At 43.9% G+C, this 25,005-nt stretch overlaps 1 protein-coding gene across 4 annotated transcripts in view; it reads left to right on the top strand.

The window, feature by feature from the left end:
• The window catches only part of jakmip2 (janus kinase and microtubule interacting protein 2), a 280,290-nt gene that overhangs the window by 124,415 nt on the left and 130,870 nt on the right, over positions 1–25,005 (top strand). For 2 of the 4 annotated variants that reach the window (XM_072591148.1, XM_072591151.1), the window contains exons 3-5: positions 6,028–6,074; positions 13,712–13,970; positions 22,765–23,262. In XM_072591148.1, coding sequence (XP_072447249.1) covers positions 13,842–13,970; positions 22,765–23,262 — 627 coding nt within the window. In that variant the 5' untranslated portion in view covers positions 6,028–6,074; positions 13,712–13,841. Of the gene's footprint in view, positions 1–6,027; positions 6,075–6,764; positions 6,785–11,855; positions 12,040–13,711; positions 13,971–22,764; positions 23,263–25,005 lie in introns of those variants that run through there. The other 2 variants (XM_072591149.1, XM_072591150.1) reach the window with 2 other exon arrangements.

Raw genomic sequence — 25,005 nt, 5'->3', positions numbered from 1 at the left:
GCACTAGGGACTCTGGTTTGATTCCAGCCTCGGGTGACTGTCTATGAGAAGTTTGCGCATTCTCCCCATGTCTGCGTGGGTTTCCTCCGGGTGCTGCGGTTTCCTCCCGGGTCCAACGATGTGCAGGTTAGGGTGGATTGGCCATCGTAAAACTGCCCACAGTATTCAGGGACGTGTAGGTTAGCTGCATTAGTCAGGGGAAATGTAAAGTAATAGGGTAGGGGAATGGGTCTGGTATGAATACTCTTCAGAGGGTCAGTGTTGACCTATTGGGCCAAATGCCTATGTCCACACTGTAGGGATTGTATGAAAAAAAAGTCTCATCAAAGTAATTGTTTATGCACATTCTGACAACTATTGATATTTAATTTTGTACAAGACCTAAATGGTTGTTTCTCTAGTGAGAGGCGTATGCATCATGACTGAGTTAGCTTTCAATGAAATATTGCAGGCGTATTGGTCTGAACAGCCTCTTTCTATGCAGTAACACTTCTGTGAATTGAATCCAGGATTGAACCTTCACTCTCCAGTGATAAGAGTTGTCTGAAGTTAAGTTTGATTGCATGGAGACATTGCATTGCCCTCTACAGCTTCAATGTGAAAATCGTCTCACCCAGCATTGAATCATTGTAGATATTTTCTCTCTGTTTTGAAAGCAGAGACCCAGTCTGATGGAGCCAACAACAAAGCCATGCAGGTTTATTATCAACAGATATTCTTTCTGTGTGGTAACCCCTCGTTGAGACTGATTGAAAGCATTTTTTTGCAAATTGCTATTCTGTGGAGTTCTGTCGGTTTTTTCTGTAAGAGCAGTCAGCCTGTCCACTGTGAAATGAGGCATTTCTGAAATCAATCATTAGGCCTCAAATTTATAGGTTTATTGTCATCTCAACATCACTGGTTGGGGATGATTGATACTGTGAATATTGAACAACCTCTGAGTACTGATTACTTTCCAAAGGAAAGCGCCATGGTAACAAAGCTATTGTAAAAGCACAAAGCTGTCAGGTTACTGACTGTGTACTTAGATGATGCAGTGTAAATGCTTTGAAATACATGTCGAACCTTGAACTTTGCAGGAGTTCTTGTCTCTGTTGAATAATTCCAGCTCCAATTCCAGGCCCAATTACAACCAGTTATCATAGTGGAGAAACTCCCCTGAGTTCTGGAGTTCTGCACTTGTCATGAGATTCAATCAACTTTGCTTAAATTCCTGGCAACACATATTTTGCAGCTGAGGGATATTCTTCCTGAGGTTTTCAGAGAATGATGCTTGTTAAAATAGATCTGATGTGGTTATTTTGAAAAGTGCATTAAATCTAATGATGTTGTATGGAACTGGATGGGGAAACGGAACTGCTTAGAATCTTATAGCATTAAGGCTTCTCCCTAAGTCTGTTAATAGTCTTAGTAGTATAGGGATGAATCTTGTAATTTATTGCTTAAGTATCAGTTGCGTGTTTCTTTTCTTTGGAGGGTTTTTTTTGTGCAAGGCCTAATGTGAGACCTCACACAATCTTCGTAAACTTACTTCAGTAATTATCTACCAATCCCCTCCTTACAGCATTTCCTCACATCCATTCCAACCCCATCTTGCTACGCACTATTCCTGGAAGAATGCACCACTCAATGGATATCCATTCCCTGTGCCAAGTTTAAAATGCCACAGTGCACCTAGAGTTGTGCTGGCATCCCAAAACTGTCCCTGCTCAGTGATGGATATTCTGTCAGAAGGTGCCGGGGAGGTGGAGATGATGCCACCCTTTACCGACAGCGAGCTGGAGATACTGGTGGACAGGGAGCTGCCAAGGAAGTACGTCACTTCCCCAGAGCATTGGCACAGGGTGCCACAGTGCCAGATTTTGACTGCTGGGCCTGGGGTTGCTGCTTGGGTGAGTGCAGTCTCCGTGGTTCTGAGGAGTGAGCAGCAAGAGGGTCAGTGATCTGCTGTGCTCTGGGATGGCATGGTGCCTCAAGGGTTAGCACTGCTGCCTCACAGCGCCAGGGACCTGGGTTCGCTAGGGTGAATATTTAACTTGCAGCCACGTCTCTGTGATACCCACAATGTCATACATGTGAATCTTAGTCTGTGCTGTGAGCTCATTTACCTTGTTTTGTATAATGCTGTGTTTAAGTACAACACCCTCAGTCCCCCATTCCCTGACCCCCTTCTCACAGTTCCCTTTATCTGCTGTGCCTGAGGTTAGATTTCTGACCCTTTCCATACTCTCTGTTCTGTTGTTTGTCCTGGAAACTTTAGTAACCTCGGCTGAGCCCTCACTCCCTCTAGCTTTTTCCACAATTTCCATGCAACTGAAACTACCTCACCCACTCTACACTATTTAGTTTAAAGCCCAATCCACAGCCCTAGTTATGCAATTCCCCAGGACTCCTGCCCCAGTAGGATTCAGATGTTGCCCATCCCTTTGCAACAGCTCCCTCCTTCCCCAGCAATTCCCATGAATTTGAACCTGTTTCTCCCACACCTATCTCTGAGCTATATGTTTACCTCTTTAACCTTGTTGACCCTGTGCCAGTTTATTCCTTGCTGTGGTGGTAATCCAGAGATTATTATCTTTTTGCTCTGCTTTTAAATTTAACCCCTTGCTGCTTATATTCCCTCTCCAGAACCTTTTCCCTCTTTCTATCTCCATCATTGGTACCTACATGGACCTTTCCCTAGTTCCACTCCAAGTTCCTCTGCAGCCCAGATGAGATATCCCGAACCGGGACACCAGGCAGGCAACATGACATTCAGTTCTGGATGAGCTGAAACTTTCTCTTAATATTAGAAAGACTGAAACCATTATTTTCTATCCTCAGTCTAAGCTTCTTCCCAAGCTATTGACTCCATCCTTCTTCCTGGCAACAGTCTGAACTTAACCCAGTCTGTTCTGCAACCTTGGTGTTACCTTTTGATCTTCGGATGAGTTTCTGACCCCTTATTCATGCCATTTAGACCACCAACATCCATCTCCATAACGTCACCTGTTTCAGCTAATCTGCCGCAGAAAGCTTTCATGCATGGTTTAGTTATCTCTAGACTTAATTGTTCCAACACTTTGCTGCCCTGGTCTCCCACATTTTAACTTTTATTAATTTTTGAGGTCATGTGAAATTCTGCTGCCCTTGTCTTATTTTCCCCCATCACCCCTCTCAATTCTAAAATCGTCATCCTGATTAACAAATCTCATTATGATCTTGTGCCTGTTATTTCTTTAATTGGTCTATCCTCTAAATTCGTGTCTTTTGTGCATCTCCAATTTTAATTGTTCCCTTTGGTTCCCTTTGGCTCTTCCAGTACTCAAGTCCTAAGTTCTGGAACCTGGGACTCTTGATCCTGGTCACAGACAGTACTGTCTATTCCCCTGACCACACTGTCCCTGATTGCCCCTACATATCCCTTTTTGTCTCCTGTTGAACAGCTCCCTGTACCACGGTGCAGTGTTCAGTTTGCTCATCCTTCCTCCGGCCCCCATTCTCATGCGAACAGTGAGTGAGAGTCTTAAACCTGTCAGACCAGCTTAAGGGTTGAGGCTCTTTCAGCATTACCTCCTGAGTCCTGCTACCTGCCTCACTTGTGATCATACTCTCCTGTCCCTGAGCGCTGACCACATTAGTTAATCCAAGTGGTGAGACAGCCTCCTGAAATGGAGCGTCTGGGTAACTCTTCTCCCTTCCTAATGTGCCGCGGTGTTTGAAGCTCAGACTGCAGCTCATAATTGTCTTCAAAGTCCATCGCCTGATTGACCCAGGATCTGTGCGATTATGCAACACATTGTGACTTCCACAGGAATGCATGCTGAATTGGTCTCATTGTCTAAATGAAGCAGAAGAAGTTTGCCAAAGGGCAGAAGGCCATTCAGAGGTCTTCCAGTGTGAAAAGGCCAGCGTCGAAGGTAAGTGGGGGAGAGAAACCTTCAAAATGGCACCGCTCTGCTTCCAATAATTACAAAAATTGGATCACATTTAATTGCCTTAGATGGCTCTCCATTAGCTGTGTTGGAAACCTGCTATGTGCAGGAGAAACTGAGGACTGCAGATGCTGGAGATCAGAGTCGAGAGTGTGGTGCTGGAAAAGCACAGCAGGTCAAGCAGCATCCGAGGAGCAGGAAGATCGAAAGACTGATGTTCAAAACGTCGAATTCCTGATGAAGGGCTTATGCCCGAAATGTCGATTCTCCTGATTCTCGGATGCTGCCTGAATTGCTGTGCTTTTCCAGCACCACACTCTCGACCTGCTATATGCAGACAGGTCACCCTGTGATCTCCCCACTCCAATTTCATCTCTAAAATAGTCCAGTGGTGGGAAAGAGCGGGGGAATCAATGGATGGGTCAGTGGGACTACTTTTAACTCTTGCCTTTTCCAAACCTGGCATAAAACACCTTTCATTTGCACGTGGGATTAATGCCATTGAAAGACATACCTTAGCAAAGTCAACGTAAAAATCAATTGTACTTGAAAGTTAGAATAAGTTTGATGCTTCACATGATGAAATTTCTCTTTTGAAACCTTCAGAGGTGAACGCATTGTGTCACATTGAATCTACAGACAAGAATTCTTGTACGATGACAAGTTGGTCAGTCTCTGGTGAGATGCCAGTGGTACAGTTTGGGCTCTTAGTACCTGGGAAAGAGAGATAAAACAAAGTCAAGCTGGAGCTTGCCATGATCTTTCCTCAGATGTTCTCTAATAAAGTAGTTCTAACGTGGTCTCTTGGAAGAATCTGACAAGACTATTGAGCCCATCAGCTCCCAGAATGTACATCCTCAGTGCCAATCTACTCCACTGTGGTGATAGGGCAAGTGGGAAAGGGCCATCACTCGCATTCCATGATTATTATATTTTTAAAAAATCATGTTCAGGCATTACATCATGTACCACTATAATGTTTTAGACCTTAATGAAATCTACCACTTTCGAAATATACCCTTTACACTTAAGTTCTTTCCATGTTCATCATCTTAGAATCCCAACAATGCGGAAGCAGGCCATTCAGGTCATCAAGCACACAACAGCCCTCCAAAGAGCATCCCGGTCCCGTACTCTGTAACCCTGCATTTCCCATGGCTAACCCACCTAGCCTACACCTCCCTGGACACTATGGGCTATTCAGCATGGGCAATCCACTCTAACCTGTACATCTTTGTGACAGCGGGACGAAACCGGAGCACCCGAAGGAAATCCATGTGGGCACGTGGAGAACGTGCAAATTTCACATGGACAGTCACCCGAGGCTAGAATCGAACCCAGGTCCCTGGTGCTGTGAGGCAATGGTGCTAACTGGATTAGTGTTGGTGGAAGAGCACAGCAGTTCAGGCAGCATCCAAGGAGCTTCGAAATCGATGTTTCGGGCATAAGCCCTTCTTCTGGAATGAGGAGGGTGTGCCAAGCAGGCTAAGATAAAAGGTAGGGAGGAGGGACTGGGAGAGGGGCATTGGGAATACGATAGGTGGAAGGAGGTTAAGGTGAGGGTGATAGGCCGGAGAGGGGGTGGGGGCGGAGAGGTCGGGAAGAAGATTGCAGGTCAAGAAGGCGGTTCTGGATTAGTGGTGCTGGAAGAGCACAGCAGTTCAGGGAGTATCGAGCTACCATGCTGTTGTCTTTTAGGGTGTGGAACTTTCTTATTCCTGTTTGTGGCGTGTGAAATGTATATTATTGTCACAGGGTGGTAAGCTGAACTGGGAGAGCACTCCAAGTGAGTGTGATCAGTACATTTCCACATAATTACTCTGACGTCTTCAGGAAGCAAACAATTTACTTCCACTGATTGATCATATCTGAGGAACACTGACCCAAGTGAAGTGTCACAACATCAGAACTGTGTCCTTGTGGAATCTGTTACTTACTGTGCAAGGCAAATGGTGAAGGAAAATATAAAATGAGACATGTTTGTTCTCATCATTGGAACAATGTTTTTTTTATAACATTCATTAGAATTGCCATTCTCAAAATAGATGAACAGAGTGAATTGTTCACTTGTAATTCAAAATTAACTTGAATGTTTTTGTCATCCATTTCACAGATGATGGCAGCTTCATTAACTAACGGAATGGATATGGATGGATGAAGGTAGGATGAGCAGATGCAAATCCCAATATTGTTGATTTAGAAATGTTACTAGACAAATAATCAATTGTTTTTCGAGCAACATAGGACCACAAGACATTGGAACAGAAGTAGTCCATTTAGCCTGTGAATCCAATGCTCCATCATTCAATGAGATCATGGCTGATCTGATTAACCCTCAACTCCAATTTCCTGCCTTTTCCCCATAAACCTTGCCTCTCTATTGATTAAAATTCTTTCTACTTTAGTCTTGAATATATCAAATGATCCAGCCTCACAGCCTGGAAAAGAATTCCACAGATTCATTACTCTCTGTGAGAAGAAATTCCACCTCATCCCTTCCTTAATCTGACATTATGCCATCTAGGCCTGGACACTCCAACAAGGGGAAACAATCTCTGCATCAATCCTGTAAAGTCCCCTTACAATTTTCTATAACAGAACAATGGTGACCTAATATAGAGGCCAACTGGACAATACTGGGGTCTAAAGATAGAAAAAAAAACCCAAAACCTATTCCCCTCCTATTCTTGTAACCTCTTCAGTTCAGCCATTTTGTGTTAATCCTGTCCACACACTGGGCAGTTTTATTACTCTACTGAGTTATGTTTTTATGGAATATCTTCTCTTTGGGTCAACCTGTTTTTATATTGCCGCTAGATTATCGCATTTCACGGCTGTACAGCAAGGATACTGCGTTTGTGTACTAAGAGGTGAGGGGATTTTATAAAGCCCCAAAAGTGACTATCTCTGTGTGTTCTTCAATTTTCAATCCACGCTAACACATTATCCTCATACCTAAGTCCCCATCTTGTGGAATAACGTTTTATGTGGCACTTTTGTGCATACCTTCTGGAAATCCAAAGCCAGTTTCCCTTAATGAATTCTGCTTGTTATATTCTCAAAGAACTATAGCAAATTCATAAAGCATGATTCTCCTTTTGCATGTTGACTTTGTGTTAATCTTTTCTCATTGACCTACTGTTTCTTCCTTAAGGATGAGCATAGCATTTTTCCCAATGATACATGTTAGGTTAACTGGCCTGTAGATTCCTACTTTCTGTTGCTCTCCCTTCTTGAACTGGTGACAAGGTTTCCAATCCGTAGGAATCCTCTCAGAGTGTTCTGGAATGTTCTACCCAATGCTCCAACTATCCTTAAAACTACATCCTTTAAAACCCTTGGATACAGGCCATCAGATCTTGGCGACTTGTCTGCCCTCAGTCCCATCAATTTATTAGACACTGTGCTCCTGTCAATGAAACTGATTCGAGTTCTTTCCTCCCATTAGCACTTTGCCCATCTGTTATTTATAAAGATGTCTGTAGTTTCCTCCATTATGAAGAATAATACAAAATGTCGGTTTAAATTACCTGCCATTTCCTTGTTATGAATTTCCCCAGTTTCATCCTCCAGTGGCCCCTCACTTCATTTTCACGTATTTACAGAAACTCTTGCTGCTATTTTTCACATTTGCCGGTTTTCCCCCAGTTAATACTTCCACAGTGCCAGGCGATTGGAAGCCGATGGTCATGGTTTCAGATTGAATTGAGGTGGCTCTACTCTCACCCGCTCTGCAGTTGCTCTATTCAGTGTGGAGACCACATTGTGAGCAGCAACCACAGTTGACTAGAACTGCAAGGTGATACAATCACTGCTGAACCAGCATGGCAATTACATTTCTGGAATGAACCATTCAACTGGATTGTGACTGCCAATTCAGAAACATTTTCACCCTGTTTTACATCTGTTTGGTGTTCCCATCCTGCTTCAAGGTTGTAGTGGAGGCAGTGCGTATATTTTGTATCACCCAAGCCTAGCCTCGGTTCAGGTGCCTGAGAGCCAGCTGAATTCACTGCTGCCCAATTTCTCCTTGTTCTTAATACCCAACCTGACCCCCTGTCGAATTTATACCGATACCCTAGCGAACCCCCTGCCAAATCAGACCCGCCCACCCAGAGTCCTCAAATGTTTCTCCCCCGTCTCACTGCGCTCCCCCACCCACAACCAGTTGCAGCCTGACCCATCCACCCTAACCCCACCCCACCATGCCCCCAACGCCATTTTCCCAGATGTATCTCATCATCCCCGACCTGCCCTACTGCTGCCCCGTTTTCCTTGTCACCTGGCATACGACCTTGTACTCATCTAGTGCCCTACTGACCTGGAACATCCTTCCCTTGCACCCAATGCAACTGTAACTGTGTTCATTTGGCATCCTCCCCAGCTGACACTCTACCCCTTACTCATCTGGCATCTTAATTCTTTAACCCTACCCACTCCCCAGTTGACACCAGACACACTGGTAACATCCTAAGTAGTTGGCACTCTGCCACTCTACACCCCTCACCCATCTGACACCTTGCCCTCCTGGATCCTAATGTCACTACATATTTCCATTGCTTCTGGTTTGACAGCAGCTGTCAAAGTGGCTGTCATTAAACTTCCAGGATGTAGTCACTTGCTGCTCTGAAAAGGGGACATGGTTTCCCCTTCCTTTGATTTTTCTGTGCTACAAAAGAGCTGTCAGAGTGAAAGTACAGCTCCACATTTCTGAGGGCACCCTGAGAGGCACCTCCCCTCAGAAAGTCAGAGCTCCCTGCTTTCATTAAAAGAGTAGGGCTGGAGTGGGCTTACCATTCCTTGAAAATCAGGCCCAAGATTCTTTTCAACACATGGCTGTACCTCACCTCACTGAAGATGGAATTAACTAATTTGCCAGAAACTGGAAAATGAGCCAGGCACAAGGGTTTCTTGATTGAAAGGAAGAGTAATTTTATTGAATCGCAACCCTGAGAAAAATATTGAAGACCCAACATCAAGTGTACATACATAAACAAATACAAAGTGTAAAAATGGGAGAATGTCTAGCACAGAACTGTACATTGAAGAATATATAATCTTAAGACCTCAGTGTATCTTTAAGTGTAAGATTTTAACCCGAGACTGCATTTAGACCATGAGACATAGGAGCAGAAATTAGGCTGTTCAGCTCATGGAGACTGCTCTGTCATTCGATCATGGCTGATTGTTTTTTCAACCCCATTTTCCTGCTTTCTCCCTGTAACCTTTGATCCCCTTGGCAATCAAGAACTTATCTGTCTCTGTTTTAAACATACTCAATGACCTGGCCTCTACAGCCTTCTGAGGCAATGAATTCCACAGATTCATCACTCCCTGGCTGAAGAAGTTTCTCCTTATCTCTGTTCTGAAAGGTCTTCCCTTTACTCTATGGCTGTGCCCTCTGGTCCTCATCTCTCCTGCCAATGGAAACATTTTCCCAACATCCATCCTGTTCCAGGCTGTTCAGTATTCTGAAAGTTTCAATCAGATCCTCCCCTTATCCTTCTAAACTTCATTGAGTATAGACCCAGAGCCCTCAAATGTTCCTCATATGTTAAGCCTTTCATTCCTGGGATCATTCTCGTGAACTTCCGCTGGACTCGCTCCAGGGCCAATACATCTTTCCTTAGGTATGGGGCCCAAAATTGCTCACAATACTCCAAATGAGGTTTGATCAGAGCCTTATAAAGCTTTTGTTTGGGATGTCTTGATGTTTGAGTATTTCTCCTCAGTTTGTGTTATTACTGGGTGCTTCATCCTGAAGAGCCTGAGAAAGAGAGAGAGTGACATCTCCCTGCCAGTTACAGGTCCATTTCCCCACTCCGTAAGAAACAGCTCCCTGCAATCCAGGTGGTTGGCGTATTGTTTGAATTCTTTGTTTTCCTGGTAGTTAATCACAGATGTTTCTTCATCTCCAACGTGTGAATTTTCCATAAAGGGGGAAATCAAACAGGAGATATAGATCTGGTTGTCAGGTTTCAGTCTCTTTTGACCATGTGTTCACTTCATTTCAGAGTCATATTTGTTTATTAGTGGATTTGTGAAACTTGACAGAGCCCCAGAACAACATGGCGAGGGCAGTGAGGCATCTGGGACCTTGGTCATTAGCTTTAATGAATGAGATTAAAAGTTTGGGAAAAAATGCACAAATGCAGAAGAAATTGGGTGAATAAGGTCAATTCAAGTACAGGAAAGGAAATCAAGGATTAAAAGACTTGTTTACAATTGAGAAAGAAGAGACAGAAATGAAAATTAAGAAAAAAATGCTTCACATTTTTGAAACTCTTTGAAGATTTTACTGCATATAGAAATGATACTGAACAGCTAAAAATTGTTTCTGTTTTTGAAACTGAAAGTATTCCATGAACAATTGTCATATTTTTATAAGAGTACTTGATTCTTAGTTCCAAACCTTAACCTTGATTTCCCATGTATTTCATTGCACAATGTCTAAATGCACCAAGTTTCTAAAAAGTAACATAGGGATCTCAGTGCAAACTGACTTCAGATGGTGAAAATCACAACAATTTCTAGACAAATTCTAGAATTGCAGCTCTGGGCATGTCTTTCAAATTGAGGCTGACTTCTGCATTCATAAGAAACATTCCTTGCTGTGAACACATGGTAATCTTTCCAGAAAGATGTTGACCAATGATGTGCCAATGCTAGCCTTTCAGTTAATGGTCTGGGTACATGGGACAGGTATTAAGCCCCACTACTTGGACTACAGCACTGTAAGGCTCGTTCAAGTTGAATCACTGAGTTTGGGTTTGATCTCCCTTCACGGACTTCAGCCAAGTGCCAGTGGAGTTGACACTGCAGCTCATTCGGTGGGAACAAATTTCAGTGTTTGAAAGGAAGGACTGGAGAAATCAGTCACTAGAGGCCAGGGGAAATCATAGATTGAAGACCAAACAAGGCTGGTGTAACCTCATTTCACTGCAGGATTCTCCCACTCTGAGTTTGTGGCATCCTCTGTTGAATTGCTGCTGCTGTCCTCTCCAAGTATTAAAATAAACCTAGTCCCATGATTTAGAGCTACAGTAGATGATTGATGGGTTGCAGTTGGGGATGGAAGTCTTCTGCGTCCCTCATTCCCTTACCCAATTGAGATAACTGGATTGCTAGACAGGGCAGCACGTTGGTTAGTGTTGCTGCTTCTGAGTGCCAAGGACCCGAGTTCAATTCCAGCTTTGGGTGACTGTGTGCCACTTGCGCGTTCTTTCTGTATCTTTGTGGATTTCCACTGGGTGCTTCAGTTTCCTCCCATAGTCCAAAGTTGTAAAGGTTAGGGTGGATTGGCCATGCTAAATTATCTGAAATATCCAGGGATGTGCAGGCTAGGTAGATTAGCCATGGTAAATGTGGCGTTACAGGGATAGAGTAGGATGCTGTTTGTGGGGTGGTCACTGCAGACTAGATGGGCTGAATTTCCTCTTTCTACGCTGTCGGGATTCTCTGATGTATCGTTCATCTCTACCTTCGATCACTTGGCTGATGGTCGCGAGTAGGTAACTGGGGTGGCAGCTGGCTGGGTTCAAAATCTGACTGAGTTCAAAAGCCATTTTCATGGATTCCCTACAGCATGGAAACAGGCCCTTCAGCCCAACAAGTCCACACTGACCCTTTGAAGAGAAACCCACCAAGACACAGTCCCCTACACTATTACTCTACATTTACCCCTGACTAATGCACCTAACCTACACACCCCTGAACACTATTGGCCAATTCACCCTAACCTGCATATCTTTGGATTGTGGGAGGAAACCAGAGCACCTATAGAAAACCCACACAGACGCGGGGAGAATGTGCAGACTCCACACAGAATATCGCCCCAGGCTGGAATCGAACCTGGGTCTCTGACACTGTGAGGCAGCAGCATTAACCACTGAGCCACCATGCCACCCTAATTTTATGATCCTCTTTTCTCCCTTTCTCCAGGTGCTGGCTCATGCTGGTGTTTTTGTTTTCCCTTGGGATTCGTGAGTTGTACAGTTTATCATCCAGCGGTCATTCTTCACATCTGACCACACGGTCAGCAATATTAATTGCACAAAGGCTTAAGTTGTCAATACCGAATCGCCCTTGATTGTCTTAACCAGAGATGTTAATTAATTTCGTTCAGGTAATAAACATTCTAATATTGCGGACAAGAATTTGATGCTTGTGCATGAAATGTTCACATGAAAGTGTTTCTGGCAGTGCTCCAACCCTGAAGATCGGGCTAAATAAAAACTGAAAGGACAGCGGATGCTATAAATCAAAAACAAAAACAGAAACTGCCGGAAGAGCTCAGCAGGTCTGACGCCATCTGTGCAGAGAAAGCAGAGTTAATGTTCTGGGTCGGATGACCCTTCATCAGAACTGAATTAACTCTGATTTCTCTTAGCGAGTTTTGAGAAGATTTTGTAGCTCAGGTTGAGGTCCTGGACGTAGGTTTGCTCGCTGAGCTGGAAGGTCCATTGCCTGATGTTTCATCACCCTACTAGGTAACATCTTCAGTGGGCCTCAGGAGAAACGCTGCTCTTAATTCCTGCTTTCTATTTAGGTTTCTTTGGGTTGGTGATATCATTTCCTGTGGTGATGTCATTTCCTGTGGTGAGGTCACTTCCTGTTCTTTTTACAGGGGGTGGTAGATTGGGTCTAACTCGATGTGTTTGTTGATGGAGTTCCTGTTGGAATGCCATGCTTCTAGGAATTCTCGTGCATGTCTTTGTTTGGCTTGTCCTAAGATGGATGTGTTGAACCAGTCGAATTGGTGTCCTTCCTTACCTGTATGTAAGGATACTAGTGAGAGAGGGTCATTTCGTTTTGTGGCCAGTTGGTGTTCATGTATCCTGGTGCCTAGTTTTCTGCCTTTTGTCTAATGCAGTGTTTGTTATAGTCCTTGCATGGTATTTTGTAAATGACCTTAGTATTGCTCATTGTCTGTATAGGGTCTTTCAAGTTCATTAGCTGTTGTTTTAGTGTGTTGGTGGGTTTGTGGGCTACCATGATGCCAAGGGGTCTGAGGAGTCTGGCAGTCATTTCTGAGATGTCTTTGATGTAGGGGAGAGTGGCTAGGGTTTCTGGCCATGTTTTGTCTGCTTGTTTGGGTTTGTTGCTGAGAAATCGATGGACTGTGTTCATTGGATACCCATTCTTTTTGAATACATGGTCTCGGTAATTTTCTTCTGCTGTGCTTAGTTCCTCTCTGCTGCAGTGTGTGTTGGCTCATTGAATAATGTTCTGATGCAGCTTCGTTTGTGGATGTTGGGAGGATTGCTGATTTCTCTCCATAGGTGTTGCCAGCTTTTCCAGCAATTTTTGTCTTTGTTTCTGAAGATCAGCCTGTTTGACAGTAAGAGTGTTATCACACATGTATACGAGAGGTCACTGGATCATGTTTGAGATTGCACAGTCTGGCTAATTTCTTGTTTCTTCAGTTTATGTTGTTAAGGTCAGTTGCACAGAAATAAATGCTTGGATTTAAGGTGCATTTCCCAACCACTGGATGACACAAAGCACAGAAGGGTCTGATTTCTCTCCATAGACCTGCTCAGCTTTTTCAGCGATTTCTGTTTTGGATTGTGAAAGTAATGTTGGAAGTGTATCTGTGTATGAATATCCAAATCATTTAAATAGGTGCTGCTAGAAGTTTATATATTCTTTAACCCCCCCACATCTAAGCAACTGATTGAGAGCAGATAAAAGTTGCCATCATCATGGTAATATCAATTTTGTCATTGCATGTGAATAAGCAATGAACCTTCTGTTGTATCATAACTGAGTTGTTTCCTCTGGTATCTTTGTTACAGGCCTTACACAGCAGAACTGGTGGCAGGAGGGAGCTGAGGGATGTGATACAGAATGCGCTAGTGGATTCGCATTAAAAAGAAAATGGCAATTTATTCTTGATTTGAAAAGAATTGAAGGGAAGAACTGAAGATGTCCAAGAAAGGGCGTGGGAAGGCTGATAAGCCTGAAGCCCTTATAGCTGCTTTACAAGCTGCTAATGAAGATCTTAGGACTAAACTGACTGATATACAAATAGAATTTCACCAGGAGAAATGTAAGGTGAGTGATGTCTCCCTTGTTTGATTAAGTGTAGCCAAAGACAACGAAGAATAATTTGGGAAGGTTTCTCAAATTATTATCAAATAAACATTTACTCAGAACAGATCAGTAGGTATTTAAAGCAACATTGGAGGATTCCAGACCAAGGTTGCAATTGTTGTAACCACTGTACTCACTTTAATAGAGGCTTCAAATCTGTTTACCCAACAAAATGATCAATAGCCTTTTATCGAGTTAGAAAAATCTACTTGACCTCATCCTTAAAAATCTGCTTGTCATTGATGTATCAGCCCATGACTTAATTGGCAGAAATGGTCATGGAACAATCCCTTCAGAAGTGAATTTGGGGAAACCTCCCCCCTTTCCCAGTGGTATTACCTTCATGCTAAATTGGATTGATTGCAACAAACCTTCTATTTCAAAGCTCGGCATCCATGAGGAATTGACCATGGGTGCCTGAAGCAACACAACTAGATTGAGCCTGAACCCATAACCTCATGGTCTAGTACATCCTTCACTTTAGAATCATAGAGTCCCGATAGTGTGGAGACAGGCCATTTTGGCCCAACAATTAGCATCATTGTTAAGTTGAAGTACCAATCCTGGTTCAATGAAGCAGTCAGGACAGAATGTCGGGAGCAGTGACCGGCATATCTACAACATAGAGTTACAGTTCACTGGCCCTGTGAGGTTGATGGTGCTCCATTTGACTTCCGCCAGGACCAATCAGCTCCTAATCTTGCTGCAGCCTTGATTCAAATAAGGGCAACAGAGCTGATCACTAGAGGTACAGTCAGAGTGACTGCCTTTGATATCAAGGCAGTGTTAGACTGAATGTGGGCATCAAGGAGCCCACATTATACTAATATCAGTGGGAAATTGGGGGAGCAGCTGTCTACTTTTTGTAGTCATAGATAGTACCAAAGAAAATTACAGTGGTTTTTAGAGGTCAGTCATCTTGGTTCCAGGATCTCTCTGTTGCTCAGGGGAGTATTCTAGGCCAAACCATCTTCAGCTGCTTCATTGATGACCTTCTTTTCTTCTTAAGATCAAAATTGAGAAGTTTACTGATTATACAATGTTCAGGGGCATTTGTGACACCTTTGATACTGAAACAGACTGCATTTAATTGCAGTAAACAGTGGACAGTCCCAAGGTTCAGACTTATACAAGTGCAAGGCAATGACCATCTCAATCAAGTGAGAATCTAATCATTGCGCCTTGGTATTCAGTGGTGTTACCATCACTGAATTCTCCAATTATCAATATCCTGGGGATTACCATTGGCCAGAAACCTAACTGGACCAACCATGTAAATACTGTGACTACAATAGCAGGTCAGAGGATAGAAATCCTGCATCAACTAACTCATTGCCTGACTTCTCCAAAGCTTGAAAACGTTTACAAGACACCCATCAGGTGTGTGATGGAATACCTTTCACTTGCCTGGATGAGTGCAGCTCTAACAAATTGAAGTTCACCACCAACTCTTGACAAAGCAGCCCAGTTTTTTGGCATCCCGTTCACCACCTTCAACACTCACTCCCTTCACTACTAATGCACAGTGGCATCGATGAGTACCATCTACAAGATGCACTGCAACAATTCACTAAGGTTCCTTCAATGTCACCTGCAACCTTTGCCACCTACACTGGCATAGGCAACAGATACATGGGAACCACCACCTGCAAGTTCCCCTCCAAGTCACACACCATCTGGACTTGGAGATTTGTTGCTTTTCCTCCTCCTTCTACTGTGTCAAAATCCTGGAGCTCTCTTCCTCACTGCCTTGGGAGTCTACCTACACTCCAGGGACTGCAGCGGCTCAAGATGGCGACGCAGCATCAACTCCCTCAGGGCAATTAGCGATGGGCAATAAATGGCAGCTCCGCCGGTGATGCTACATTCGGCAAAGAAATAAAACAAAATCATCAATAAGTAAGTAATTTTAAAAACCCTCTGAATAGCATCAATTTGAGAGAGAGCATAGACGTAATTTCTAACCAGAAGGTCATATTTCCAAGTCCAGAAAATTTCTCCAATTTGCGTTTCTGGGCTGGGTAAATTTAGTGACCAGAATGCTACATAAAAAGACACTTAATCTACAGGTCACAGTGTTCCTAAATCAAGTTGCTTTGATAATACTGAATATAATGTTAGTGTTGAAAGCCTAACTGAAAGAATAGATAACTTTTGTCAAGACAATTGCCAAGAGCTGACAGTGTGTCATCAGAGTAAATCTTTTCTCTTTGGAGTTGCAATTTTCTATTACAATAGAAAAGGTCTTCTCAAATATGTAGATAGGAAATTTATTTTCTCACATTCGCACTGATGATTCAGTGGTGTGACAATACTCGGGCTTTCAGAGGTATTTTTTGTCCTGGTTTCTTTTAGAGAGAGACTGGGGGACAGATAGCAAGCCGTCTATGAAATAAGGTTAGTGTTAGCCCACGAACTATCACACTAAAACAAGTACTGGAGCATTAATGAACCCCATACTCACAGCTAGCAGAACGAGCATCGAATACAAAATACCCTGCAAGGACTGTAACATACATTACATTGGACAAAACGACAAGAAACTAGCTATCAGGATACATGAGCACCAACTAGCCATCAAAAGACATGACCAACTATCACTAGTATCTGTACACACAGACAAAGAGAGACACCAGTTTGACTGGGACAATGCATCTATCCTGGAACAGACTAAACAAAGACACCCACAGGAATTCCTAGAGGCCTGGCATTCAAACCGGAACTCCATTAACAAACGTATAGATTTGGGCCCCATTTAACAACCTCTCAGAAACAGAACCAGGAATGAAACCACCCACCACAGCAAACCGAGACAGATAAATAGCAAGCGTGATAGAACACCATCGCTTCACTGGAGGCTCACTGATAATGTTACCTAGCATGGTGATGCAGCATCTAAAAACAAGCACATCAGCTCAGCGAGCAAACTTACAACCTAGTCTGTGAGAAATAAACAACTTGTGAGACCTTGGGATTTTTTAAAAAAGTTGAAACAATAGACGCAGCCTTACTGGGTGTGGTTGAGCTCTCACAGATCCAGGACTTTGCTTTAGCTTTCAGCAGTTGTTGCTGGGATCTCAGCAGTTTTGGAAGGCAGTGAATGTCTCCCGGGTGCTACACTCTCTCTCTCTCCAAGTTGTCTTTTGATGAACTTTCCTCCTGGGTTGGAGAACTGCATGTGAGACAAATCTGTTTCCTGCATTTGCCTTTTTGTGATCGGTGTGTTTATGGGATGTTACTATATTGGAATGGTTAATTAGTAATAATTACTGTATCAATGATTCTGTTAAATTTACCAGTAGAGTTAAGTTACTCAAAGTTGTTCTCCCTTTTGTTGTATTTCATCGATAGTATTTGAATAAATTGTGTTTTCCTTAACGTTAAGTAGTTTGACCAATCAAATTGCATCTGGAATACAGCACCTGACATTTACTTTTAAACTAAGACAAATTAGGGTCTAGGCTACCTTTTCAATATATTTGAGAGGGTCTGTTCTGGTCCATAACAAGCAGGTAGGTTTTGGCCAAAGGTGAGATTGCTGATCTCAGCAAGATAATCAACAGATTTTTACAGGAAGATTTCTCATCGCGTTCTCTGGGGATCCATGCAAGGTCTCTTATATTTCTGAGTACTTAATTTATAATCTAGACCTTTTGTGCAAAGAGCACAGGTTCAATGTTGTGAACTGTGTGATGGAGTATGCTAAACTTCAAAAGGATGTAGACAAGTTGGTGGAATGGGCAGACAACTAGCAAGATGCAATTTAATGCAGCGAAGTGATTCATTTGTGAGAATGATTATGGAGATACTGTAAAGCAAAGGGTGCAATTCTACAAGGACTGCAGGTTCTGGGATTGTATGTGAGCAAATCATTGAAGGTGACAGGGCAGGTTAATGAAGTGATTTATGAAAGAAAATCAGATGCTTTGAGCATTTTAAAAAGGGGAATATCATCAAAATAAAGGAAGCTATGATAAAGCTGTACAAAAATATAAATTTAGCCTCAATGATTGGACTGGCTCAGTGGTTAACACTGCAGCACCATGGACCTGGAGTCGATTCCACTCTTGGGCAGATGTCTGTGTGGAGTCTGCACGTTCTCCCTGTGTCTTTGTGGGTTTCCTCCCACAGTCTAAAGTTGTGTAGGTTAGGGTGGATTGGCCATGATAAATTGCCCCATATTGTCTAGGATTGTGTAGGCTAGGGTGGATTGGCCATGATAAATTGCCCCATATTGTCTAGGATTGTGTAGGTTAGGGTGGATTGGCCATGATAAATTGCCCCATATTGTCTAGGATTGTGTAGGTTAGGGTGGATTGGCCATGATAAATTGCCCCATATTGTCTAGGATTGTGTAGGCTAGGGTGGATTGGCCATGATAAATTGCCCCATATTGTCTAGGATTGTGTAGGTTAGGGTGGATTGGCCATGATAAATTGCCCCATATTGTCTAGGATTGTGTAGGTTAGGGTGGATTGGCCATGATAAATTGCCCCATATTGTCTAGGATTGTGTAGGCTAGGGTGGATTGGCCATGATAAATTGCCCCATATTGTCTAGGATTGTGTAGGTTAGGGTGGATTGGCCATGATAAATTGCCCCATATTGTCTAGGATTGTGTAGGTTAGGGTGGATTGGCCATGATAAATTGCCCCATATTGTCTAGGATTGTGTAGGTTAGGGTGGATTGGCCATGATAAATTGCCCCATATTGTCTAGGATTGTGTAGGTTAGGGTGGATTGGCCATGATAAATTGCCCCATATTGTCTAGGATTGTGTAGGCTAGGGTGGATTGGCCATGATAAATTGCCCCATATTGTCTAGGATTGTGTAGGTTAGGGTGGATTGGCCATGATAAATTGCCCCATATTGTCTAGGATTGTGTAGGCTAGGGTGGATTGGCCATGATAAATTGCCCCATATTGTCTAGGATTGTGTAGGTTAGGGTGGATTGGCCATGATAAATTGCCCCATATTGTCTAGGATTGTGTAGGCTAGGGTGGATTGGCCATGATAAATTGCCCCATATTGTCTAGGATTGTGTAGGTTAGGGTGGATTGGCCATGATAAATTGCCCCATATTGTCTAGGATTGTGTAGGTTAGGGTGGATTGGCCATGATAAATTGCCCCATATTGTCTAGGATTGTGTAGGTTAGGGTGGATTGGCCATGATAAATTGCCCCATATTGTCTAGGATTGTGTAGGTTAGGGTGGATTGGCCATGGGCAATACAGGGATATGGTGGTGGGTTGGGGTCTGGGTGGGATGTGAACTCGATGGGCTAAATGGCCTGCTCCCACACTGTAGGGATTATGTGATTATGTTCAGCTCTTGGCACCATGTTTTAGAGAGGATGGGAAAGCATTATTGTACAGAAAAGTTTCTCAAGAACAGCTCATGGGGATGAGGAACTGAGACTCATTGCCTGAGAGAAGAGAAGGCTGAGAGGCGATTTGATAAAGGTATCTCAAATTTGTAGGGTTAAGAGATGAGGGTGTTACCATTGATGTTTGCACTTTGCATCACGGATACATGAATTGATTTGGCCTGTTTCTGTGCTGTAACCATTCGATAAATTTCTGCTCAGAATCATTACACGCACTATTGTTCCTGTTTTAAGTCCCTTCAAATTTTCACATGTTAATTAAAAAAAAGAAAAAGCAGAATAAAACTTAAAATTTACTCACTGACTATCCCAGCTGAGTTCCATTTGAATTACTTTGATTTTGCTTTCATAGAATCGTACAATACAGAAAAGGTCTTTCAGCCTACTGAGTCTGCACAACAAACAAAATACTATTCTAAATCTAAACTCGTCCCATTTTCCATCACTTACCCTCCAAAGTTTGAGAGATTTCCGTCTTCAACCACCCTCCTAGGCAGCACACTCCAGACTTCCATCACCTTCTGGTTGAACATATTTTTCCTCAAATCCCCTCTTGATCTTATAGAGTCACAGAGATGTACAACGTGGAAAAAGATCCTTCAGTCCAACTCGTCCATGCCAACCAGATAGTCTAAATTAATCTAGTCCCATTTGCCAGTATTTGTCCCATATCCCTCTTGAACCCTTCATATGCATATACCCATCCAGATGCCTTTGAAATGTTGTAATTGTACCAGCCTCCCCCACCTCCTCTGGCAGCTCATTCCATACACGCACCATCCTCTGTGTGAAAAAGTTGCCCTTTGGGTCCCTTTTATATCTTTCCCCTCTCACCCTAAACCTATGCCCTTTAGTTCTGGACTCCTCTACCCCAGGGAAAATACCTTGTGTATTTACCCTATCCATGCCCCTCATGATTTTATAAACCGCTACAAGGTCATCCCTCAACCTCTGACACCTCAGGGAAAAACAGCCCCAGCCCTCCAAACCTGGTAACATCCTGGTAAATCTTTTGCCTTTCACCTTAAAATTATGTCTCCTCATTATTGACACTTAACCAAGGGGGAGACAGTGAGGTCTGCAGATGCTGGAGATTAGTGGGTGGCACGGTGGCACAGTGGTTAGCACTGCTGCCTTACAGCGCTTGAGACCCGGTTTCAATTCCTGCCTCAGGCGACTGACTGTGTGGAGTTTGCATGTTCTCCCCGTGTCTGCATGGGTTTCCTCCAGGTGCTCCGGTTTCCTCCCACAGTCCAAAGATGTGCAGGTCAGGTGAATTGGCCATGCTAAATTGCCCGTAGTGTTAGGTAAGGGGTAAATGTAGGGGTATGGGTGGGTTGCGCTTCGGTGGGTTGGTGTGGACTTCTTGGGCCGAAGGGCCTGTTTCCATGCTGTAATGTAATCTAATCAGAGTTGAGTGTGTTTCTGGAAAAGCACAGCAGGTCAGGCAGCATCCGAGGAGCAGGAAAATCAATGTATTGGGCCGCAGCTTTCTTCAGGATCCTGCAATACACTCTCAACACTCAATATTGCTTTCTATCCACCCTGTCCATGCCTCTCATAACATTATATACCTCAATCAAGTCCTCCATCAGCCTTTCCTGGAGCGTCAGAGGCTGAGGGGTGCCTTATTGAGGTTTACAAAATCATGAGGGACATGGATAGGATAAATAGACAAAGTCTTTTCCATGGGGTGGGTGAATCCAGAACTAGAGGGCATAGGTTTTGGGTGAGAGGGGAAAAATTTAAAAGGGACCGAAGGGGCAACTTTTTCATGCAGGGGGTTATGCATGTATGGAATGAGCTGTCAGAGGAAGGGTTACAATTATAGCGTTTAAAAGGCATCTGGGTGGGTATACGAATAGGAAGGGTTTAGACGGATATGGGCCAATTGCTGGCAAATGGGACTAGATTAGGTTATGATATCTGGTTAATCATGGATCTGTTAGACTGAAGGGTCTGTTTCCATGCTGTACATCTCTATGACTCCATGACTCTACTGTAAAGAAAATAATCTGAGCTTGTCTAACCTTTCCTCATAGCTGTCTTTTGTGCTTGCATACAAAAAATGAGAGTTCATGACTCATCAATTCAAATCTTCATTACAATCGAGAATAAATCAAAACCCTGTCAATTTTCTTGCTAACTTCACTGAATCTCCGAACCATGACTCCTGGACTGACTCACTGATAAAAGATTGCAATTTTGCTATTTGGGCAATTAAAATGAGAATTCTAATGCAGATGCTCATATGGAAAACTGATATTTACATGTTACCTTTCACAACCAGTGAATGTCTCAAAGCACTTAATAAATAATAAAGTATTTTTGCTGCATAATCATAGAAAATGAAGAATCCAGTTCGCACATAACAAATTCTTTTAGACAGCGATATGATAACAAGCTGATAGTCCCTTTATTCTCTGTGATGTTGATTCATGGATAGAATCCTGACAGTGTGGAAGCAGGCCATTTAGCCTGTCAAGTCCACACCAACCTCCAAAGAGCATCTTACCCAGATCCACCCCCCCCCCCCCCTCCCCCCCCCTACCAACTTCGCATGGCTAACCCAACTAGCCTGCCCATCCCTTGGCACTATGGAGAAATGCAGGATGGTCAATCCACCCTAACCTGCACATCTTCGGACTTTGGGAGGAAACCAGAGGAAACCCACACAGACACAGGGAGAATGTGCAAACTCCACACAGACAGCTGAACCTGGGTCCCTGGCACTGTGAGGCAGCAGTGCAAATCACTGAATCACCGTGCCAGTAAACATTTGACCAAGTGACAGGGGATCAGTGCCCTAGTCATAGAGATGTACAATATGAAAACAGACCCTTCAGTCCAACTCGTCCATGCCGACCAGATATCCTAAATTATTCTAGTCCCATTTGTCAGCATTTGGCCCTTATTCCTCTAAACCTTTCCTAATCATCTGCCCATCCAGATGCCTTTTCAATGTTGTAATCGTGCCAGCCTCCACGACTTCCTCCGGCATTCCATCCATACGCTACCCTCGATGTGAAAAAGTTGCCCCTTAGGTCCCTTTTAAATTTTTCCCCTCTCACCCAAAACCTATGCCCTCTAGCTCTGGACTCACCCACCCCAGGGAAAAGACTTTGTCTATTTATCCTATCCATGCCCCCAGTGACTTTATAAACCTTCTATATTCTTTGACATATTGCGATTGGATAGTTTGTATCTAACTGAGCCTAATGATTCTTTTGGAACCTAACACCTCTGAGCCATGTACTGACATTTCACCCTTCAGTGTTTCCCTGCAGTTTTATTCCCCCAGTGTGCTGCTTTTGTTTTCTTGACTGGGGGTTCTAATTATTATTTTTGGTATTGCTTTGTTTCCAAGGTTAGTAAACTCGAACGGGAAAAAGTACAAGAGGTGAAACGTATCCGAGAGCAGGAACAGCACAAGCACACAGCAACTGTCACGGACCTAAAAAGCAAACTCCATGAGGATAAAATGAAAGAGCTGCAGTCTGTCCGCGAGACATTGATAAAGCAACATGAGCAGGAACTGGCTCGGACTGTTAAAATCAAAGACAATGAGATTCAGCGATTAAAGTCACTTGTGAACGCACTGCGAGATGGTAGCAGTGACAAAGTAAGAACAGCATTGTTTAATGAGGCCCGGGATGAAGCCCGGAAGATGTTTGACTCTGAGCGCTTGAAACTGCTGCAGGAGCTGAACGAACTGAAATCCGCCAAGAAACAGGTGGAAGAATCGCTGAACAACATGATCCAATCCGATAAGATAAAAGCTGGAAACCTGAGAAGTGAGCACCAGTCTCACCAGGAGGCCATTGCCAAAATCAAATGGGAATCTGAGAAGGAAATCCGAAGGCTGGTGAGGAACATTCATTTCCTGACTATGGCGATCGCCAATGTCCCTCTGATATTTGATGGGTTTGCTGTTATCAAAGATTGGGGTGTTGACATCAAGGGTTCCATGAGTCAAATGGTTAAAAGGGATGTGGGGAAAAATCCTGGTAAATTTATTTTTTTGGGGAGTTATTATGATCTTTTGGACATTAGATAAGCACATGAATATGCGAGGAATGGAGAGACATGGACTATGGCCAGGCAGAAATGACTAATTTAATTTGGCGTCAATACTTGTAAAGCTAGAAGAACACAGCGGGTCAGACAGCATCCGAAGAGCAGGAGAGTCAACGTTTCACACCGAAACCCTTCATCAGGGCCCTGTCTGACCTGCTGTGCTCTTCCAGCCTCACATCGATTGACTCTGACTTCCAGCATCTGCAGTCCTGACTGTCTCCGAGTTTAATTTCGCAGCTTGTTCAGCACAACATTGTGGGCTGAAGGGTCTGTCTATGTGCTGTTAAACTGGAAGACAAAGGAGCAGAAACTAGACCATTCGGTCCATCGAGTCTGCTCTGCCATTCCATCATGGCTGCTAGGTGTTTCCACTTCACTTTTCCACTTTTCCATTCCATGCGCCACCGCCCTTAAACTCCACCCCTCCCAACGCAACAAGGACAGAATCCCCCAGTCCTCACCTTCCACCTCACCAACCTCCGCACACAACGTATCATCCTCCACTATTTCCACCACCTCCAAACGGACCCCACTACCAGAGATATATTTCTCTCCCTGACTAGTGTTCTGAAAAGATCATTCCCTCTGCGACTCCCTCGTCAGGTCCATGCCTCCCCACCAGCCCACATCCCATTCCTGGCACCTTTCCCTGCCACTGCAGGAAGTGCAAAACCTGCGCCCACACCACCGCCCTCACATCCATCCAAGGTCCCAAGGGATCCTTCCACATCCATCAGAAATTTACCTGTACCTCTACTAATGTCATCTACTGCATCCATTGCACCCGGTGTGGTCTCCTCTACATCGGGGAGACAGGACGCCTTCTTGTGGATCATTTCAGAGAACCCACATCCACCAACCCCACTGCCCCTTGGCTAAACACTTCAATTCCCCCTCCCACTCCCCAAGGACATGCAGGTCCTGGGCCTCCTCCACTGCCAAACTCTAACCACCCGATGCCTGGAGTATGTACACCTCATCTTCCACCTTGGGACCCTGCAACCACATGGGATCAATGTGGATTTCAACAGCTTCTTCATTTCCCCTCCACCCCACATCATCCCAGTCCCAAGCCTCCAACTCGGCACCGCCCTCCGGATCCGTCCATCACTCCCCCCCCGACCTATCACGATTACCCTCACCTTCATCCACCTATCACTTTCCCTGCTACCTCCCTCCAACCCCACCCCCCCATTTATCTCTCAGCTCTGGCGCACAAGCCTCATTCCTGATGAAGGGCTTATGCCCAAAACGTCGACTCTCTTGCTCATCGGATGCTGCTTGACCTGCTGTGCTTTTCCAGCACCACACTCTCGACTCTGATCCCCAGCATCTGTAGTCCTCACTTTTTCCTCCTGATGGGTTTTTCAACCCCATTTTCCTGCTTTCTCCACATAACCTTTGAACCTCTTGGCAATCAAGAACTTTTCTACCTCTGTTTTAAATATACTCAATGACCTGGCCTCCACAGCCTTCTGTTGCAACGAATTCCATAGATTCCCCACTCTCTGGCTGAAGAGGTTTCTCCTTA

This window comes from Chiloscyllium punctatum, chromosome 20 (genome assembly GCF_047496795.1).
Source record: "Chiloscyllium punctatum isolate Juve2018m chromosome 20, sChiPun1.3, whole genome shotgun sequence".
In the NCBI taxonomy this organism is placed as follows: domain Eukaryota; kingdom Metazoa; phylum Chordata; class Chondrichthyes; order Orectolobiformes; family Hemiscylliidae; genus Chiloscyllium; species Chiloscyllium punctatum.
The sequence above is the reverse complement of the archived record's forward strand: the minus strand, read 5'-3'. Positions and strand labels throughout refer to the sequence as shown.